Below are 19205 nucleotides of genomic sequence, written 5' to 3' on the forward strand. Positions count from 1 at the left end.
GTCAGAGAGGAAAAAGTAAATTTATCCCTTCTACTCTACATGAAAATTTAAGAACTGCTGTAACATACTAAACTCAAGAAAAATCACAGATAGAAATCTGCATTTTTCTACAATGGAAACAAAATATTATGCAAATATATATATATAATATGACCATATTAGTTTTATAACTCCCAGGGTAATTTCCTCTGTAACTCAGAACATAATGCTCTATGCAAAATTCCTAGATACTCATAACCAAAATACATTGCTCATAACTACATGTATTTAGAATTATTTTGATACTTGAAAAGGGTATGGGAAATCTCACACTGTGCTGACTCTCAATCTCTTCATGCTTCTGTTGCAAAGCTTGTGAAGCTCTAATGGAATCTCCAATTCCCCACTGGGTTCTTAGCTGTTCTGATCCAGGTCCTTCAAGCCAATTGACAACCTGTCAGAAAGATAAAGATGATAAAAACAAAGCAGCAAATCAATTATACAAAAACTGGTGTAAGCAGAATTTTGTAACACAAGCAGACATTTTTAAAAAGCATGTTTATGGAAAAACCAGATCTTTTTAGCTCTGTAAAAATCTTGTTGAATCCATTCACATCTTTCAAAGTTTTAAGTAGAAACTACTCTTCATTAACCTTAGCCTGTCAGCTCCACAAAAACAGGTGGCAGCTATGACAAGATTTTTCCAATAGAAAATTGTCATTTCATATCTCTTGTCAATAAAAGAGCTCAAAACACAATGATAATGGAGCTCTTGTGTTCAAACCAGAATTTTTTTTTGCCGAAGTGATTACAATGCACAGTTGTACTCAGCCTCACACCTGACAGCTTTCTCCTTTTGTCTGCTGAATAAACTAACACTCCAGTATAGGATACATACTTGTTTTAAAATTTAACTCACACATCATCTTGCTCTATTCAAATAACAGAAATGTTACTGAGTTTTTGTGGCCACATCTCATGGAATTTGTCTTTGTAGGGTCACAGCAACACAACTTTGGACTACAGTATTGGATTTCTTTTATTATTATTTTGAAACTATTTTTTGATGTAAATATTACTCTAAACAAAGCAGAATGTCTCAAATTTTGGTTTCTTTACACAAATCTGAATTATCAGATGATATCTATGGAAAAATTTCCTGATAAATTTTTTAATATCTGGTAAACAGAGATTGCTGCAATGAAACCAAGTACAGAAGTCACTTACTACTGGAGTCCTGAAGTAAGGAAATGCAGGAATACCTCTAGATTCTGAACCTTAATGAAAAGGCATAGGAAGCCAGCTTCCTGTCTTTAATGTTAGTTTTGTTTAAACATCAATCACAACACAGCTTCACATAGATTTTCAGGAAACATAATACAATACACAATGTAACCCCACAACCATGAAGACAAATGAAACAGGGACTAATTGGACCATTTGCCTAGTGCTGTTAGACTGCCCTGCAACAGCAATCAAGAACAATCATCATTACAGAAGGCTACTCAATTCACTCCATCTCAGAGTCATTACATATCAGCCTTCCTGCTGCCCTTTTTTGCCCCATGCCAAAGCACTGTTTCAGAGCATATATTTTCATTGCTCCAAAAGCATTCTGAGTCTTCCTTGCTTTTATCATTTCTAGGACAAATTAAGACTCTAAAGTTACAGGTTCTTTTTGTTTAAAGAGAAACTTCCTGTTGTGCTCAGCACGTCTGCACAGCTGTTATGGGTTAAATATGGAACTGACCTAGAAATGAAGGTACCCAGATGTCCCCCTCTAAGATCAGAGTGGCTTGGAAAACTTACACATGGAAATGACAGTTCTCATGCAAGTCTGGAACAGTGGACAAGGGTACTGCTTAGCAGTTGCCCTGTCTGGCCAAGACCATCTCCCCATTACAAGTTTCCAGCAACTACTGCATTGCCTCTGCAACTGTTAGGCCAGCACAGGGCTGTTCTTGTGACAGATGCCTAAACTAAGGAGGGAACAGTTACTAGGGGACACGCAGAAAAATGTGACATAATTTTCATAGAGTAAAATTTAAATTAATTGATGACAAGACTACTGCAAGAGGTCACAATTATTTTTGTAAATTAAGATTAGAAAAATAGTAATTAACACCTCTACCTAAGGAGGGACAAAGCTAGAGTTTATCCTAGCCCACAGAGTTACAATAATAAGCAGCATTTAGAAAAACTGCTTATTACAGAACATCTGACAATCACTGCAGCCTTTACATTACAAAATTAAAGACAAAAGAGAGAGAAACAAACCATGGAATAAAAGCAAATGGGATAATTCAAAAGAGAGGGTAGGATATTGAAGGCATAAGGGAGAGAATTGGTTTTGGATTAAGAGGGATTTGACATAGGAGTGGGAACGAAGCACGCCACAGTAAGGACAAGCAGCAAATAGTGAAATTGAAACAGGAGCACAAAAGCAATCCAGGAGTGGTTAGCAATATAAGATGGTACACAAATAATGAAATATGAATGTAACTGTAGAGAAAGCTAGCAGAAGATGAAAACACACAAAAAAAACCAAAACCACAGCAACACAAGGGAAAAACACTCGCTCTAATTAAAGTACTGCAAGTACTCTTATACGATAACTTCTGTTTATTCTATCAAAACAAATTCCACGGCACTTTGCCTCTACTGGCTTCCTTCTGTACATCATTAACTTCCTACTTTTAGCCTTTAACTCCTTCTATTAGCCTAATTTTTTGCTGTAAATCCAAAGGAAACAAAATACTTTCCTAGATTTAGGAAGTTTTTCTCAAATATTTCTATGTCATTTAGAAAGCTTTTAAACACTCTTTAAAAAAAGCTAATTCATTTGGCAAAAGAGCAAAACACATTCTTCCTGCATACTGAAACTCAGTTTATTTGCCAGGTAACATCTGTAGTGTACACACAGCAAACAAGTAACTATTTCTACTACAAATATTGCAAAATGAGGCTGAGTAATGGTAAACTATTCTACTCAAATGCATTAACAATGTCAGTTTGCCAAAGTACAATAAAAATCACATCTTAGTCAACCACTTAAACTTAAACAAAGGAAAAAACCTTCACCTGATTATACCCACAGCTGTGCTGATATGCTCTATATAGGATTATATTAATCTCTCATATATTTTTAATACTTCCAGCTCAATATATCAACAAATGACATCTGCTTTTTAGATTTTTTTACAGTGATCAAATTACTAGAGAAATTAAAATTATCTCCTCAGTAGATTTCTATTTTCAACGCTAGACATAACAAAATTGATTACTTTTTATTTTTACCCATATCTACAATGCTGTAAAGTGCAAGTACTCGACATGCACTCCCCTCATGCATTAGAAATGCCAATGCTGAAAGGTTAAAAGCAATTATCTATTCAATTTTCTGCATATTCAAACTATACAGAATCGTAAAAATACACATATCTAATTTCAAGCAATAAACACAAGATGAATAAATGAATTCCATTTCCTTCATTTCTCTACTGAGACTCTGCTGTGAAAATGCTGAAAGTGCTAATTACATGGCTGTTTCCAAAGGACCAAGCCTGTTCATCATGACCTTTAACATGCAATTGATTAGGAAGTTTATATTCATTCTTGTCAGGGTGTTCCTGAAATACAGACAGTTTAAGCACTTCAGCTTAGTTTAAACCACCAAGCATCAGACAAATAAAGGAATAAATAATGGCTTATCTTCATTAACAGGAACTTTAAATGACGTGGGCAAGGAAGGTTTTCAACTCTCAAGCAAAGCTGATGCTCAGTCAAAGGCATTCCTCTCTTTGCCAGCAAGGCAGGCATTTGCACCTCCAACAATGCAGCCATGCACTGCCACAGTGCATGCAAAGGGACAGCCCCAAAGCAAGAGAGCACATTTATAGCAACCTCCACATATCAGAATAGCCTTTGGAAAGTCACTGTGGCAGCCACAATGTAAAGCACTGCGTGAAACCAGCACACTGACATTTGTGAAGTGAGGGGAGGCATAAAGGTCTCCCTTCTGACTTTTGCAGAAATCACTGTCTGGGACTTGAGCTCAAAACTCCACCTCACTGCGTTCAAGGAGAGCTCCAAGCTTACCTGCATTACCTTCTGCTGAATCTCCTCTAGCTGTGTGCGTTTGCTTCGCTGCCTACAAACCTCCTGGTAGCGGGTGTACTGCTCCCTGAGGGAGTCCAACAGCTTCATGACCTGTGGCTGAGCCAGCAGCTCATCATCCATCGGAGACCAGGAAACCCCTCCGTCGGATCCGTTGAACCGACGCTGCTGTAACTCAGAGAGCAACTCGTGACCTTCAGGAATACATAGAAAGATTTGGTTGGTCTAGATTCGAAGACAAAACCCACAAAAATTAGCAGTAAGACTGCCTGCTTTTAAACCATCAGCAGTGCATTTTTAAAGCTAATGAACTTTCATACATTGGGCACATGTAATGATACAATTTCATGCAGAGCTTTGGTCGCAGTTTGTGGGGCTGGATCAGTCATAAAACAGAGGAAAAGAAATGTGGTATATTTCAGATATATAAAAGATATACTGTGACTAACATTCAAATTGATAATAGCGTTTTGTAAGGATTAATGTAAGGAAAACTGAAAGCACAATCCTGAGTCTGAAACAACTCTGAAGTATTCTGTTTTACTTCAAAATGGTGAGTAGCATGCTAAGTATTTCTCTCAAACAATTCATGTTCATATATTGAATGAATGCTCTGGAGGCACTAAAAATCTGACTATATAATTTCTCAGTTGTCTTTCAGGATTTTTATAGCAAATACAACTCCTTCACAGAGAGTGTGAAGCTGAATAATAACTATTTTTTCAGTATTCTGTTCTCACCGGTCTTACCCTTTTCTTTGTACTCTTAAGCTTCATATCAAGATACAGACTCTCTAGAGTGCAGTGACTTTCATATACACAAAAATAGTACGTTTTGACTATTTAATCTTTTGCTTAAAATGTTTGAAGAATGTTATAGTGTTAAGGTTCTCAGTATGTAAACACAACACTACAAGTAAATCCAGATCATTGGTTTGCTCCTCAAAAGCCCAGTGAAACAGTTAAAATAAAATAACGTTTCGTCACAGAAGAGATGTTAGTATGAAAGTGAAAATGTGCCAATTGGAGATCATTAGTTCTGCAGGTCTTAAAATGATAACACGACAGTTCACTAAAAGAAAAAACCTACTACTTCAGTAATAGTAATACCTCAAGGAAAATGCAGAAACAAAAGACTAAGTTCAACAGCTATTATTGACACATTCAAAATGCCAAGGGCTTTGAAGATTGCAGCAAACAACTTTAAATTACTCAGCATATATTACTATGAAATGGAAATGTCTAAAGAATTCAAATACATTTTGCTGTACTATAGCACAAACATCTTGGATTTCATCTTTTATAACACTCCACAGATAGGCACAGATAGCTGCAGAGCAAACAGACTTAGGCTTTTACAAGTTTGTTCTGCTGGGGTAAGTTTGAAATTTTTTTCTGTTGTTTCAGCAGCAAAGGATCACACTTTTTCCAGGGAAAATCATCTTTTCAAACTAAGTTCTTACCAAACTCTATGAACCATAGATTTAAATATATATAGATTTGGAGCTTGTGAAAAGAAGAGTACCTGCAGTTATGGAAGACAGAAGCTTTTTATCTAAACCCTCTGTTCACAACTATCCTTAGGAGATAAAAATTTCATTGGGGAGAGCTGAATTTTTCTTTTTTTCAGCCTTTCAATACAGTGACTCTAACAGAGAAAGGCTGCCTCTTAAAACTCCCATGATTTAGTCACAGAATATGCTGAGTTGGAAAGGAGCCATAAGGATCATCCAGTCCCATGGAAGTTATAAAATTCATACCACCAAAAAAAATTCATTACCAGAATTAAGAAAACAGAGAATGCATATAAACTAATGGGCTAAGGAGCCATCTGCTTACACAAAATTAAGTGCTGTTTTGTCCAAGAATCTTACTAAGACACACAATTGGGCTAAAATCTAGTGACATTGTCTACAGACACTTCATGATTTAAAAGCTTCAAAGACCAGATTAAGAAATTATTGTTCCACATTTTAACTCAAACCAGTATTATCCCACATCTAGATAAACTAAATTTTTACACAGAGGGCACATAAAGCCACTGTGACAAGTATTACTTGTGACTCACACATTAGTTTATAGGAGGCCACAAGGTAAAAATTCTAAGCACTCAGACTCTGATCACCACCTAACACTATGCATTACTTCTTATTCCACAAAGGCACTGATTAAAAAAAAAAATCCAGTCCAAATCAATAGACTATTATACTTTATTGCAAATAGGAAATTCACCCTGAACCCAATCTGTTAAAGAATCCCAAATCATTTAATGCTGAACGGAAAGTCCAAGAAGCAAAGTGTGCTTCACTTTTCCGTCAGATGATCATCTCAGAACTAGACTGATGCAAACTGTCAGAACTCCACAGCAAAATGCTTTCTGTATTGTGGTGGCTACTGAGATGAATCCATTCTATAAGGCAAATATATTGACATCAGCTAGAAACAAAGCATTCCCAAAATTAAACATCATAGTTATGATAATACTGTAAAGATGTAAGTGGGATTATAAACAAACGTATTTAAAAAGACATGTTTGGAGTTCTTCCATTTCTTAGCATCAATTTTTGTTAACCCAAAGATTACAGTAGTAAATAAGCTTGTTACATTACGAAGATGGCTAAGATAACAACTGTGCCCTCTGTGCTTCCACTTGGGGCCTAAAATGAATTCTGTCACTTTACTGACCAACATTCTAAATTTTTGACTTACTATACCTGTCTGCAATACCGTCTCCGGATCAACTGATGGAAGGAAGTTCAAATCTATTGATCTTTGAAAGAAAAATAACACATTATTAAAATTTGTATTACAGTAGCACTAAACTCTTCAGCTAAGGCTGGAACTACCTTTTAAGGGTCTTAAAAGACTAGGGTTTTTTCTCAGTGAGGGAAGTCCTCACTTTTTTAACTCATTAAATTAAAAGACAAGTGGAGGTGCATGTAATCAGTTGAATGAGCATCCATCTACACACACCCTCATGTACTTTGTAGTCTACGTTATAAAGCTTTACAATTTCTTTACACATTTCAAGGTATTTAAAGTATATAATTTTTTCAGTATTTTTCTGGAATTCAAATGAAATTTTATAATCTAAAAGCACTGATTTCCAAAAGTGAATCACATACCTCTCTCTCTCTTGTTGAGTTCCTTTATCACTTCCATTGTTAATGAGAGCAAGCTCATCCAGTAAAGATGTTGATTCTTTAGTGAACTTTTCAAATACCTAAATAAGAGGAAGGTTTTAATTTAAGAAATAATTTTAGGTAGCTGTACTGATGGCATAGGTGCAAATTTATTCAGTAGTTCAATTAGAATACTTCAGTCTCTATACAGTGTAATTATTTCCCATCATTCAGATGGTATGGAGGAAACAACAGAAAACAAAGTTTTGTTCACAGAACACTTAAGAGCACTAAGATTCCTTAGGGAGATAGTAAATATTACACTGAATATAATGAATACTGAAAAAAATCAAGATATCTGCAAAACCTGTAAGATCTTAGGGACGTATTTATTCTTCATTTAAGCCTTTAATAATGCTAGAGAATCAAGGCATTTTACACAACTACTGGCCAGCTTACTTGGAAGGATTAAAATAATTTTGTAAAGATTCCAGCTTCTACTCACTATTAAAATGGACCATATTGTAATGAATAACTAAAATAAAAGAAAAATGTATTGAATTATATTATATAGAAAGATTATATAGAATAAAATATCCTCATCAGTTTCATTGAACTCAGGGGCTTCTGATCTCAGATAACACCTGCACAGTCATGACACTGTGCAGTGTTCAGGCAATTCCTCTGTACCTGACTTCTGAGGGTTGGTTTTGCTTTTTAACAGAACTGAGCACGACTGGGTGTCTTACGTGACATGCACAGTAATTTTCTTTGCCGTTATTAAATTATTAATCAATAGCTTTCCAATGAACTTTCCTTAACTTATCTAGGACTACTTAAAATTTCAGAGGAAAGCGGGTGCAGTTGCAAGGCACCTGGAGATCCCAGATGGAGACACACATTTTAAGAACAGATTATACAGGAAGGGAACATGCTGTGTCAATGAAGATTAAATATTGTTTTGAAAATTCTATTTAAATAATTGAAAAGCAAGTATCAATAAAGAAAATACTAAGAACATTCTGGAGACCTATGCACACCAACAGTTGCTTAAAAAATTTGTGCTGATTAAATTTGTGCTGATTAATAATTAAAGGATGTAGTTGCTCCTGCACATTCACTGCTTCTTGATCTGCTGGGGAAACTGCACTGACCAAGAGGGTAGGTGTTTGGTGTAGGACAGCTTAAAAGCACAGGAACCAAGACCTAAGAGATAACCCAGGAGCATCTGCAGTGTCCAGGCATTTTCTCCTTGTTTTGATCTTCTCTTCCTCCTCCTCCTCCTACAGCAGCCAATTTCCCGTTATAGCAACTATACCATAGACTCAGGCTCTTCTAGAGTTAGTGTCACTACTCATGTGACCATTTCCTACACACTCTGCAGTTGCTACACAAATAAAAATTTCTGGGCTCAAGAAGGAGACATTAAAAAACCCCCAAACCCTAAAACACAGATAACTAACCAGCCTCTTATTCAACCAATCCATGTGATCATAGGTGAGAGTTCCTCCAAAATCTTCTGTTAGTTGGCATGGTTCTATATATCGTGTCAGCTTGTTAGCAGATACTAAAATAACCTGAAACAATAAAAGAGGTCACTTGTAGATAATGCTCATACTTTTCTTAAGTATCTGAGAAGCGTGCCTAGAAATACTGAGCAGATCATTCTGTGATTCAGATTTTACTGCTAAACGTTTAAATGAAATATGGCTGTTTGCAATTAATGTGGGCCTCAACCAGACAGGTAATTCTGACATGCAGTGTATGCCTCATGCATAATCCTGTAAGTGCATCATCTCTACCACCTTGTCTATTTACAGTGGGAGAAAACAATGTGTTCCCTGGCTATCTGCTATCCTGCTGGGAGCTGATGCTTTGTGATTAAGTCATATACCACACCATCTATTTCTAGCGAATATAGTAGCAGGCTATCATACTGCAAAGCACTCAGTATTTTTACCACTCTCTGGCAATACTTGCAGTCCCAGAGGTAAGTTTGTGCCATAAAAGTTAAGTGCCTGCATTTACTGTGCAAATATGTTCAGCAAAAGTTGGATCAATCATACTCTTTCTATGAGTAGTCAAAAATTCAAATTTTAGTATGCTTAAAAGCCTGAGTCGTTCACCCAGGAGACAAATCTAGTACATCAGCTACATCAGGGCATACAGGAAAACACAAGCTGCATGGAAAACTAAATTCTTGCCTTCATTTCTGCATTCTAGAGGCTCCTGAATGAGCCTCATCTATATAAGCCTAAACCAAAAGTTGGCAACACAGCTTGTTTTGATGAATGATATGCTAAGCCTGGAATAACTCCTGTGGAAAAAAATCCAAAAACAACCTCTCTATTGAAGCAGGCATATTGACAATATATAACCAGAAACAAAAGAAAAGAAGAAAAGAAAAATTTTATAGCCCATCAAATCATCCACATACTCTTGCAGGGCACAAGCATATGTGGAAAGAGCTAACTAGAGAGAGACTTCTATTCCAGTTCCATTTCCCTGCAGATACTGAAACTACAGAATTCAGAGTAGCTCCAAACAAATGGTCTATTATTGCAGAGTAAAACCTTTCAGCAACATCCAAATATACACTATTGTCCTGTATTCTTAATGGTACATGGCTGCTGTAAATGGAATTGGCTAATGGTTTCTTTAGGTAATGCCAGTAACCAGCCTAAACCCCAGAGGATTATACATCCAAGAAGGAAGAAAAAAAAGGCCTTTGTTCTTCCTTCTTTTGGCACATTTGGTAGTTTTAATATTAATCTCTATGAGTTCATTAAAATAAAGAAAACCAATTTTGGTATGGACATTCTGGTAGGGGAACTAAAGCAAACAGGGCAGCTGGTTCTCATTTCTGAAATACAAGTTCTGAAAAGACCCAAATAGCCTGACAAAATAGATGGACTGAACTGAGACCACTTATTTCAGATTTTTTTTAACTGAGATCCCTCAGGAAGGAGAGTGGGCAAGCCCTCAAACTTCCACTACGGAGATGTTTTTTTAAAATAAAAAAATCTGAAAGAGCAAAGCCTGCACAAAAAATATTTTAGCCATAAAAAAGAATCCTCTGACAATAAATAAACACCCAGAAAAGTGATTTGGTCAAACCCCAAATTTTCTGTATCTTATTAGAAAAACTCTGAAAAATAAAACTTCCACCCCATTAATAAACCTTCTTGTACTCCCAAACCCATTCATTCTCCGGGTTTCTCATTTAAAAAACACTTCTTTCTTAAACCGCTTATTGACTGTTCACTGGGCTAGCTGCAAAAATCCTCTGTGTACTTTTCATAGTATAAGAAAACATTTGAATTTTTGACTAGGTTGTGGCAGAAATGAAGGCTCCTGAACAGAATTTAGCTCTTTAAACCTGAACTAGTGGCAGTGCTAACCTAACATCCTCTATATGCTTTAAATTAGTAAATTAGCTTTGATATTTTCTAGGTGTCAAAAGTACAATTGGCCTCTCTGAAGCTTCAGAAATAATGTTTTAATCAGGTACTATAGATTAATAGCCCATAAATAGACAGACCAAGAACCAAAGAAGAAAAAAATGTTGAAAAATGCAACGTGGACAGTGAAAGGACACTTTACTTTTACAGACCTGAATTCTACTTCAAGCTTAGCAAACTTCTGCTGTCAGGTTTCCAAAACGTTTCAAAATCCAAACTAATTAAACGTGACCTTTTGTGAAAATAGATGTCAAAATAGCACATCCTAGAAAAAGTTGTCCCTTATGAATTAGTGTTTCACCCTTGCTTTTGAATTTCACCCTTCAACGTATTACCACAGGTAAAGATAAGGTAATTTACAGCTGTAAAAACAGAAAAAACCCTGTTTGCTTGCAACGGAAATGATTTTTTGTTTTCCTTTTTTTTCCAAGTCAAATGATGTTGATTCTAGAAAAAGGGGAAAAGAAATCAGCTTTCATAATCTAAAGTAAAAGCCTTTGGACAGCAGATTATAGCTGGATGTTAAAATGAAGAGCTTAAATTTCCCAAGGGAGAAACAAGTAGATCTGGACAGATGGTAAAACAGGAAAAAAAAAGTATAAATTATTGAATCCTTTAATCTTTGCTTCCCTTCCCACTTGATCCACCCACTTCTGACAACAGGGACAGCTAATAAGCTCACAGCGGCAGTAGGTTTCAAACGTGTCCTGTTTGCTACTGACCAGAGTCATGGAATCATCATCTGCACCCAGCTCTTGTCCCCGCTCTACTCTAGTCAGTAAGCTTGCTCTGTACCATATTGGCCTGCTAAGTCCTTGTGAAAGCCTTTAAAGAAATAACTCAGAACAGTGCTTTGGGAAAAGTGGAAGTGCCGTATTTTTTAGTAAAATCAAAGCAACCTTTGTAAAAGCTGTCGGGCAAAAGAAGAAAGACAAAGCTAAAAACATGGACTGCAAAGTCTTGTGCCTTAAGTGCAAAATTCTGTTTCTCAGGAGTGAAAATACATGATTTTGACTCATGCAACATGTATCTTTCGTAATAAAAAAGCTTTAAATACTGTTTGCGGTAAGCTGACCTCTCTATGTCATTTGCTGTTTTCTGCAATTTTCACTGATCATCTACAACGAGATAGAGGCAGAAGTCAAGATGAGAGAGGAATTCTAGATATTCAAGAGGACGTGTAAAAGTGTCCCCAAAATGTTAAATACATCCCTCTGAACTTACTTTCTCTCTTAAGGGAAGAAATGAAAAAGCTCTTTAATACAAATGTTACAGAGTCAAACCAAGGAGCTACTTGAGAACAGGAGGCTGTAAAATTTCAGTAACAAGGAGCTTTTTCCTGAAGTGTGCAATATCAGAATAGCCACACTACTGAATCCAAAAAGGAGTAGTTACTTTCCAAAAGAGAACAATACACATGTCCCTTGAGAATATAAAATTTAAACAAGTGCAATCTAAATATGATCTTCATTGCCACAGAACTGTAAAGTAAAGGCTACCTCTTCCTGAGGAGAATAATCCTATGTCTTGGTGCCAAATACTATTTCAATCCATTTTTTGAAATACTATTTGATTAAACATTGAGAAGCAGAGGGTATTATTTGTTTAATATGGAACACTAATCTACACAAAGATCATTTTCTTTCACATTACGCCAAGAAACACTAGCTAAATATTTATCTGGCCAGTGCCATAGAAATCTGTCATACTAGAGACACAAGAGCAGTTGGCAGAACCTAGATAAACACAAGATGAACTCCACTCCCAGGAACTGCCTCCTTCACTTGTGGTTTTACCCACTCACTCACCTTACCCTCCAGGCTCACAATAATTAGCACACTCTCATTTTTACATCCCAGAGAAAACAGGCAAAGATACTTGCATTTTTCAACACACTTTCTTTGGACAGAATTCAGGATGTGACATAAATGCAGGCTTACATGCCCCAGCTCCACATAGACAATTCCCTAATTTGCCCAGAACCCATTGCCTCCCATATTAAAATAGCAACAGAGATGCATACAGATGAAAAGAGATGCAGTTAAAGAAACAATTTTAATTGTAATTCCTATATACCTTTTTAGAAAAGTCCATGCAAGCTATTAAGTCTGGTCTTAAAACACTGAACTGAAAATGGACAAAAATTAGATACTTCCTACAAAGTGTTAAATAATTTTTTATTCTGTGGAGTAATACTCTGCTCATTTACATAATTCTTAAAAGGTAAATTACAGACTTGAGATTTTTCAGAGCAGATGCTGCAGATAAATTACCATGAGAAATTTCTGACACTCTACTACAGAGTTAGAGCTGTCAGCTGCTACAGTAGAAGTGTGAAGCATTTAGAACTACTCAGACTTTGGACTTCAGGTTTATGAAGATCCTTACGCTACACTCTAATTTTTTCAACTAATTCATAGTCGTTTACCACCTGATTTTTCCTTTCTCTTATTCCTTTTTTTTTCATGCACTTAATTTCTATTCTCCAAATCCTCAGTGAACTTTTAAAATTTTGCTTCCTGATTTCCACAAGGATAAGAACAGCAAGCACATCCTCTTCTTTCCTGCTCCTGACAAACTGATTTTCAAAGTACTGATCTAATATCTAAATCAGGCTCAGAGATTATTTTTCCTCTAAATGCTTTAAATGACTGACATGTGCAAAATAACCCCACCAATCTATAGGCAATTTTGCACTGTGTACAAATTTGTACATTTCTTCCATTTTTATGGTAAATTTTTTCTTCCAGTTATGCTCATTTTTCTCATAAGAAAAGCTCACGCTCAAATACAACACACTACATCTACTAAAAGAGTGATTTGTTTCACATTGCTATGTAGAGTACATTAATGAAAAAGCAAAAAGCACCACTTCTCAACTCTCTAAAACACAGCAATTTTTATACTCAAATCCTGTTCTTCAATCTTTTAAAGCATTAATAGTGTTAAGTATTACAGTGTCATATATGCAACATTTCAGCTGAAAGCTTTATAACAACTAAGACAACTCTCCTCTTATGAAGCATGGCACAGGACCAGATAAAACTGCTTCAATTAACACATGAACTGATTGCTAATAAGGGAGGAATGAAGTTACAGAAGAAAGTTCTGCTGGAGGACAAATGGGAATTGTCCTGAGGCAGGTCCAAACCCAACACTAATACTAACCAGAAATAAAGATACGAACTTTTACTCAGCTGAATCAGTCCACCTCTTTGTACTTATCCACCCAGTACTGTTTGATCTCAGTTCCCACATTTACTTTCAGTGCTTTGCAACTCATCATCACCACATCTCACTCTGAAGCAGAGGATCTCTGCCTTTGAACAGAAAGGAAGACACTGTGATTAATGGCTTCATATGAGAATATTCAGCAAGGTATTAAGAACAGATCAGGCAGGAGGAAATAGGAGGTGAGTTTGTGTCATAGATGTGATGCCCCATTAGAAATCACAGTTACACAGCATTTACTTCAAATAAAATGAGATTACACCCAAGTGAATAAAAAGATTTCATATTTTAATTACAATTTTTAGTTCATAATTATTTCACTGACACGAAACCAATCCTGCATTTTCCTAGTAGTTACACAAATCTAACCTGAGATCCAAAACATGAGTTGGGTGTGGTTTGTTTTTACTGCCAGTAATGCAAAATTATGCAGCTGTAGATTTGTGCCTGAGTTGGAGCCTTCCATAGCCTTATCAGAGCTCTGCACTCATATTTGGAATAGAGGAAAGACATACTCCTGTCTGTGACACAAACATTTGGAGCCCAGAGAAGGTGGGTCATTTTTACTGAAATAGTTTTCCTGACTGCAACTATGTAACAGAAACCAAAAGGTTTGGGTACATAATTCCAGTGGTCTATGCCAACAATGCCAATGTGATTACTAGCACAGAACAAGCTTTATAAAATTACTAAGATTACTAAATTAAAGGATTAACACTTAATGACAGTTAGTCAAACCTTAAAGTGAAACAAAAAATCCTTTTATTATCACAGTCATGTAAAATTATCCCTGCTTTATTGATGTATTTTCTGTAAGCTTTCTGCTTATTTGTCTAAAACTGCATTCTAGCTGAGTCATGTTAAAGAAAGACCCAGGAGGAATCTCTTAGAAGGACTAACTTCCAAACTAGCAACCCCATCATATATACACTAACTGCTGCTATGTCACATCCTTTCATATCACAACTTCAAAGACTTCCTGAACTTACCCAAGAAGTTTATTTACAGGAGTGTAGCTGGGAAAAGGGAGCCTAAATCCCACAGTAGGGACTTGTAATGAGGGGCTTTGCCTTTACTACTGCTGCTCTCTGGACTCTGACATTTACCTTACATTGTGAAAAATCTGGGTAAAACTGAATATTACAAACTTAAGTCACTTCTAACCAGCAGCTCTTAAATAATATTATTTGAGTACAGATGGTTAGTTCAGAGGCTTAATAAATTCTCCTCTTGGATGTGGCTTCAAACAATATGCTAGTTTATAAAAGTGAGCACCACTACACTCATGTTTTTGATTAAAGACACCGTGACTGGGCTGCATGCTACATGCCTGTTGTAGTTCAAACAAGATTAGCTTTAAAAAAAAATGAGTGGAAAGTTTGATGACACAGATATTTTCTAAAAAGATAGGGAAAATTGAGGTTGCTATCCCAGACAGGGATAACAAGGGAAGTGCTAACATTAACTCATAGTCTCTGGTACACACTCTGCCTCACAACTCAGAACACTGTCACCTTCCATTTGGCAAGGGATCTGTAACCTATTCCTGGTGTCAAAGAACTCAGAAAATGAGAGAAGATGCATGCAATACCAACAAGATATTTGTCAGAATGGTTACAGCTGATAGAGTGACACCATACACCGTGTATCTCTACAGCCTGTTAGAGAAGTCATGAAAAATTTCACACTAAATCCTGCACAACTGTTTCTGACTCAAAACACCCGCAATATGTATTTTCTTGCTAAGCAAAGAATTAAATACCACACATTTTAAAGTTAAGAATATTCGATGAAGAAAGTCTAATTAAAAACGGAAAAAGTTAAAAAGCCACAGTGGTTTGTTAAGGTTATCCACAAAGCATCAGGAATACAGCTATTTGAAAGACACTTTAGTTGTCATCCAATTATATCAGTCTTTTTGAAACGGTATTTTTGACTGAAGTAGACAAAAGCTCAACATACCTCAAAGCCAAGTCTATCTTTCTCTTTCCAAAAGCAGAAATGTGTAACCTTCTTATCCCAAAATTCATCCGGCTTTACTACACAAACAAGTGACACCTCAGCTGGAACAACATTCTGTAAAACAAATGAAAAAATAAGGAAAATTTCCAAGATTAAACCTTAATTTACCACAGAATTGAATCCCACTTAGATTTCATCATCTATACAAGAATGTAAAAACTGCAGACAGAAATTGCAGTCTGCTTCATCTACATCATGTTTGCTCCATCCTGCTTCGTAACACTGCACAAGATTTCATAGCAAATGGTGTCAAAACTGAAAAGAAAATATAACCTCTTTACTCCCAGTCCACAGGACAAACCATTAGTCTATGCTGTGTTAGGACAGAAAAAATGAACTATTGGCTAGACTTGATTTAATTTATGGTGGTTCATTAAAAAGAAGAAGAAATGTTGAAAACAGAGTTTTCCACCAATGTTATCTTCTATGTAGAAGGAAACAGTAATCATAAAGCTAGGAAAAAATTGTACACTTGTTATCAGATTACATGTCAAGATTATAGCCTATATTTCTTCAGTACATATTACTTACACTAAATGAAAAGGTTGAATATTGACATTTCAACATACTAATTCATTAAAATACTACCAGGAAAACATTTCTCAGAATAAAGCAGTAATTTCATCTACAAAGTTGATTTTACGGTGTCATACTGAATGTACATCAAGGAACAAAGACTCTTGATTCTCTAAACTCCTCAGCTGCAGCAATAAGTAAAAGTTAAGAGGAGTGATATAAAGGTGACACAACCCATAGGATTTCTCTTTAAATACCTAATTTTATTAATAAAAAATTCAAAAGAAGCTAAAGAAATCAGCAACAAAAAACCCAAATTCATTCTTACACCATTTAACTGAATATGCAAAAACTATTAAAAAGTACTCAATATTTTGAACACAGAAGTAGTACACAATATTTTGAACACAGAAGTGTTTTTTAGAACTGCAAATGATGAAGTAGACAGAAATCTCATGTCATCTGCACAAGTGATCAATTCACATAGGAAAATCTTCTTTATAGCTTACTTTTCAAACTCAAGACACAGACGTGCAACCTATGTTTCTGCAAGCTTTGCAGAGGCAGGATGAGTGCTGCCAGGAAGCCAGGGAAATAAGAGCCTGGGCAAAGAGCTGACCTTCCCCACTAGCTGCAGCTCCCACTGAACCTCACAACCACACAATGGCTGAAGCAAAACCCAGTCAAGATCATAATCTAAACACAAGGGATTCAAACACTCTATTAATAGGAAAACCATCTTAGTCAAGAATAGGTGAAAGACACCTTGACACAGACTTCAAAACCCAGAAGCAACAAGGACCCAGCAGGACAAAAAAAACCCAACCTATTTGTATTTGACACACTTTCTGAGGCTTCACCTAAGTCTGAGAGGAAAACTACTCTGATAAAGAGGAACCATCTGTGTGTGCAGTAAGAAAGGCAGTAGTCTGAGTGTTCTGATGTGTTAGAAATGCTGTATCTCACATTTTCTTTGACCACCGAGACCAGAAAATAATCTACACTTCCACCAGAAATAAGACTCTATTTGTAGGCCCACAGTTCTGAAGAGTTAAAATAATATTTTTTAGATTTTTTTTTATTGGAAATTGTCACTTTTCTTCTTCTCCTACTTTTTGAAGTACACAGAACACAATTTGTGATTTGAACTATGATCCACAACTAAGTCAACTATACCCTATTGCAAAGGAACCCAGGCAGTACAGCATATATTGCATCAAAACCTGCTCAGCTGCAGTATCTGTGTGAACTGCAGCCCCGCACACATTCCTACTGCCCATAGTTGGTGATGCCAGGAGCATATCTGTGTACTTTTTTTAACTAAAACTCCATTTCAGAAAAAGGTCTACAACTGTGTGTTCTCAGCATATAAAGAACTTGTATCTCACTTAAGTGAGCTGCAGCATCTGCTTTTCAGAATTTCTTCCTGCTGCACAGAACTTGGAACAGAACCACATTTTAAGGAAATTACTGTCTCTACAATAACACAGCCATTGGGTTCACATCCATAAAACTGATCAGTCAACTATGAATGTGTAAATATTTATTTACCTGGAGCATTAACACAACCGTCTTTACCACGTTCCACTGAGATTTTCTGCCATCCACTATCACAGTGAATCCTCGAGCTTTACACTTCTCACTAAAAAAAAAAAAAAAAAACACTTAAAAAAATATAAAATTCACTCTAACAAGTGTCATACCACGCCAACTTTGGATTTCAAGCCTCCTGTAAAATACAACTACACAGCTTTTTTCCTTATAGAAACAGTCTTAAAACACTGTCTTATAAACTTTAAGTTTACTCATTTATAAAATAACTTCCACTTTTAATGCTCCAGCATATTATTAGATATTACAATTTTTCAGTAGTGCTGAAGTATATCTCATAATACAAGTATTTCTTTAAACTGTAGCAACTCTGAAAAGGTCTCCTAACCATTAACTTGACAAAATCCTCAGAAAAGAGATCAATTTACAGTGTCATAAGGAAGACAAAGGGATGTCAGTTTTTACAAGGACCATCCAGAAGAGAACTTGCAAGTGAGCCCGTGGTTTAATGTTAGTTACCACACTAGATATCATGGCCCAGGTTGAAATTCTTGCGTTGGCAAAGTCATAAGCAAATAAAATCCATTACATTTACGAGAGGTAGGAAAGGATTATGTAATCTTTTCCAAATCTGCAATTACAAAACAAAGCTACTTCTGTGATCTTAGTTTACAAAAAACAAGGCATGCAACAGTAAAGCATTATGTTTCACAACAAGAAATTAACTGTTATTTATTTAATGTTTAAGCTGAGCTTCATCAGGTATGGGTAGAAGACAACTTCACCCTTAAGTTTAAAAAAAAGAAAGGTAAAAAAGGCCACTTTACTAGCCTATTTAGGAAAAAATAATTCAACTTGGCTTTTAAACAGTCCATGAATGCTTTCGGTTTTAAGGAACCTCTAACATCACACACATGATTTTTCTAGAAGCAATCTGAACGTTCAGGTTTCACTAGTGCGATTTCCAAACAAAACCAACTCAAAAGGCACAATGCTACTGCTTTGAAGAATAAGGTGAAGAGTGTTACTACAGCATCTTGAGACATGACTTCCTTAGGCTCACTGGAATTGAGCAGTATCAGCATCTACTCCTCTACTAACTAACTCTACTAACTAACTCCCCAAACCCAACAAAATACACAACCAGACAAATTCAGAAGTTACCTATCACTTCCAGAAAGGTCAGACAATGCAAGTGTTTGTATGCA

The 19205-nt window shown here is 36.0% G+C and overlaps 1 protein-coding gene across 5 annotated transcripts in view; it reads right to left on the bottom strand.

The window, feature by feature from the left end:
* The window catches only part of SESTD1 (SEC14 and spectrin domain containing 1), a 50795-nt gene that overhangs the window by 14266 nt on the left and 17324 nt on the right, over positions 1-19205 (bottom strand). For 4 of the 5 annotated variants that reach the window (XM_038142544.1, XM_038142542.1, XM_038142545.1 and 1 more), the window contains 7 exons: positions 17998-18088; positions 15871-15984; positions 8680-8793; positions 7220-7317; positions 6809-6864; positions 4078-4289; positions 311-433 (listed from right to left, as the gene is read on the bottom strand). In XM_038142544.1, coding sequence (XP_037998472.1) covers positions 311-433; positions 4078-4289; positions 6809-6864; positions 7220-7317; positions 8680-8793; positions 15871-15984; positions 17998-18088 — 808 coding nt within the window. The remainder of the gene's footprint in view (positions 1-310; positions 434-4077; positions 4290-6808; positions 6865-7219; positions 7318-8679; positions 8794-15870; positions 15985-17997; positions 18089-19205) is intronic. The other variant, XM_038142546.1, reaches the window with a different exon arrangement.

Source organism: Motacilla alba, chromosome 7 (assembly GCF_015832195.1).
Source record: "Motacilla alba alba isolate MOTALB_02 chromosome 7, Motacilla_alba_V1.0_pri, whole genome shotgun sequence".
NCBI lineage: Eukaryota > Metazoa > Chordata > Aves > Passeriformes > Motacillidae > Motacilla > Motacilla alba.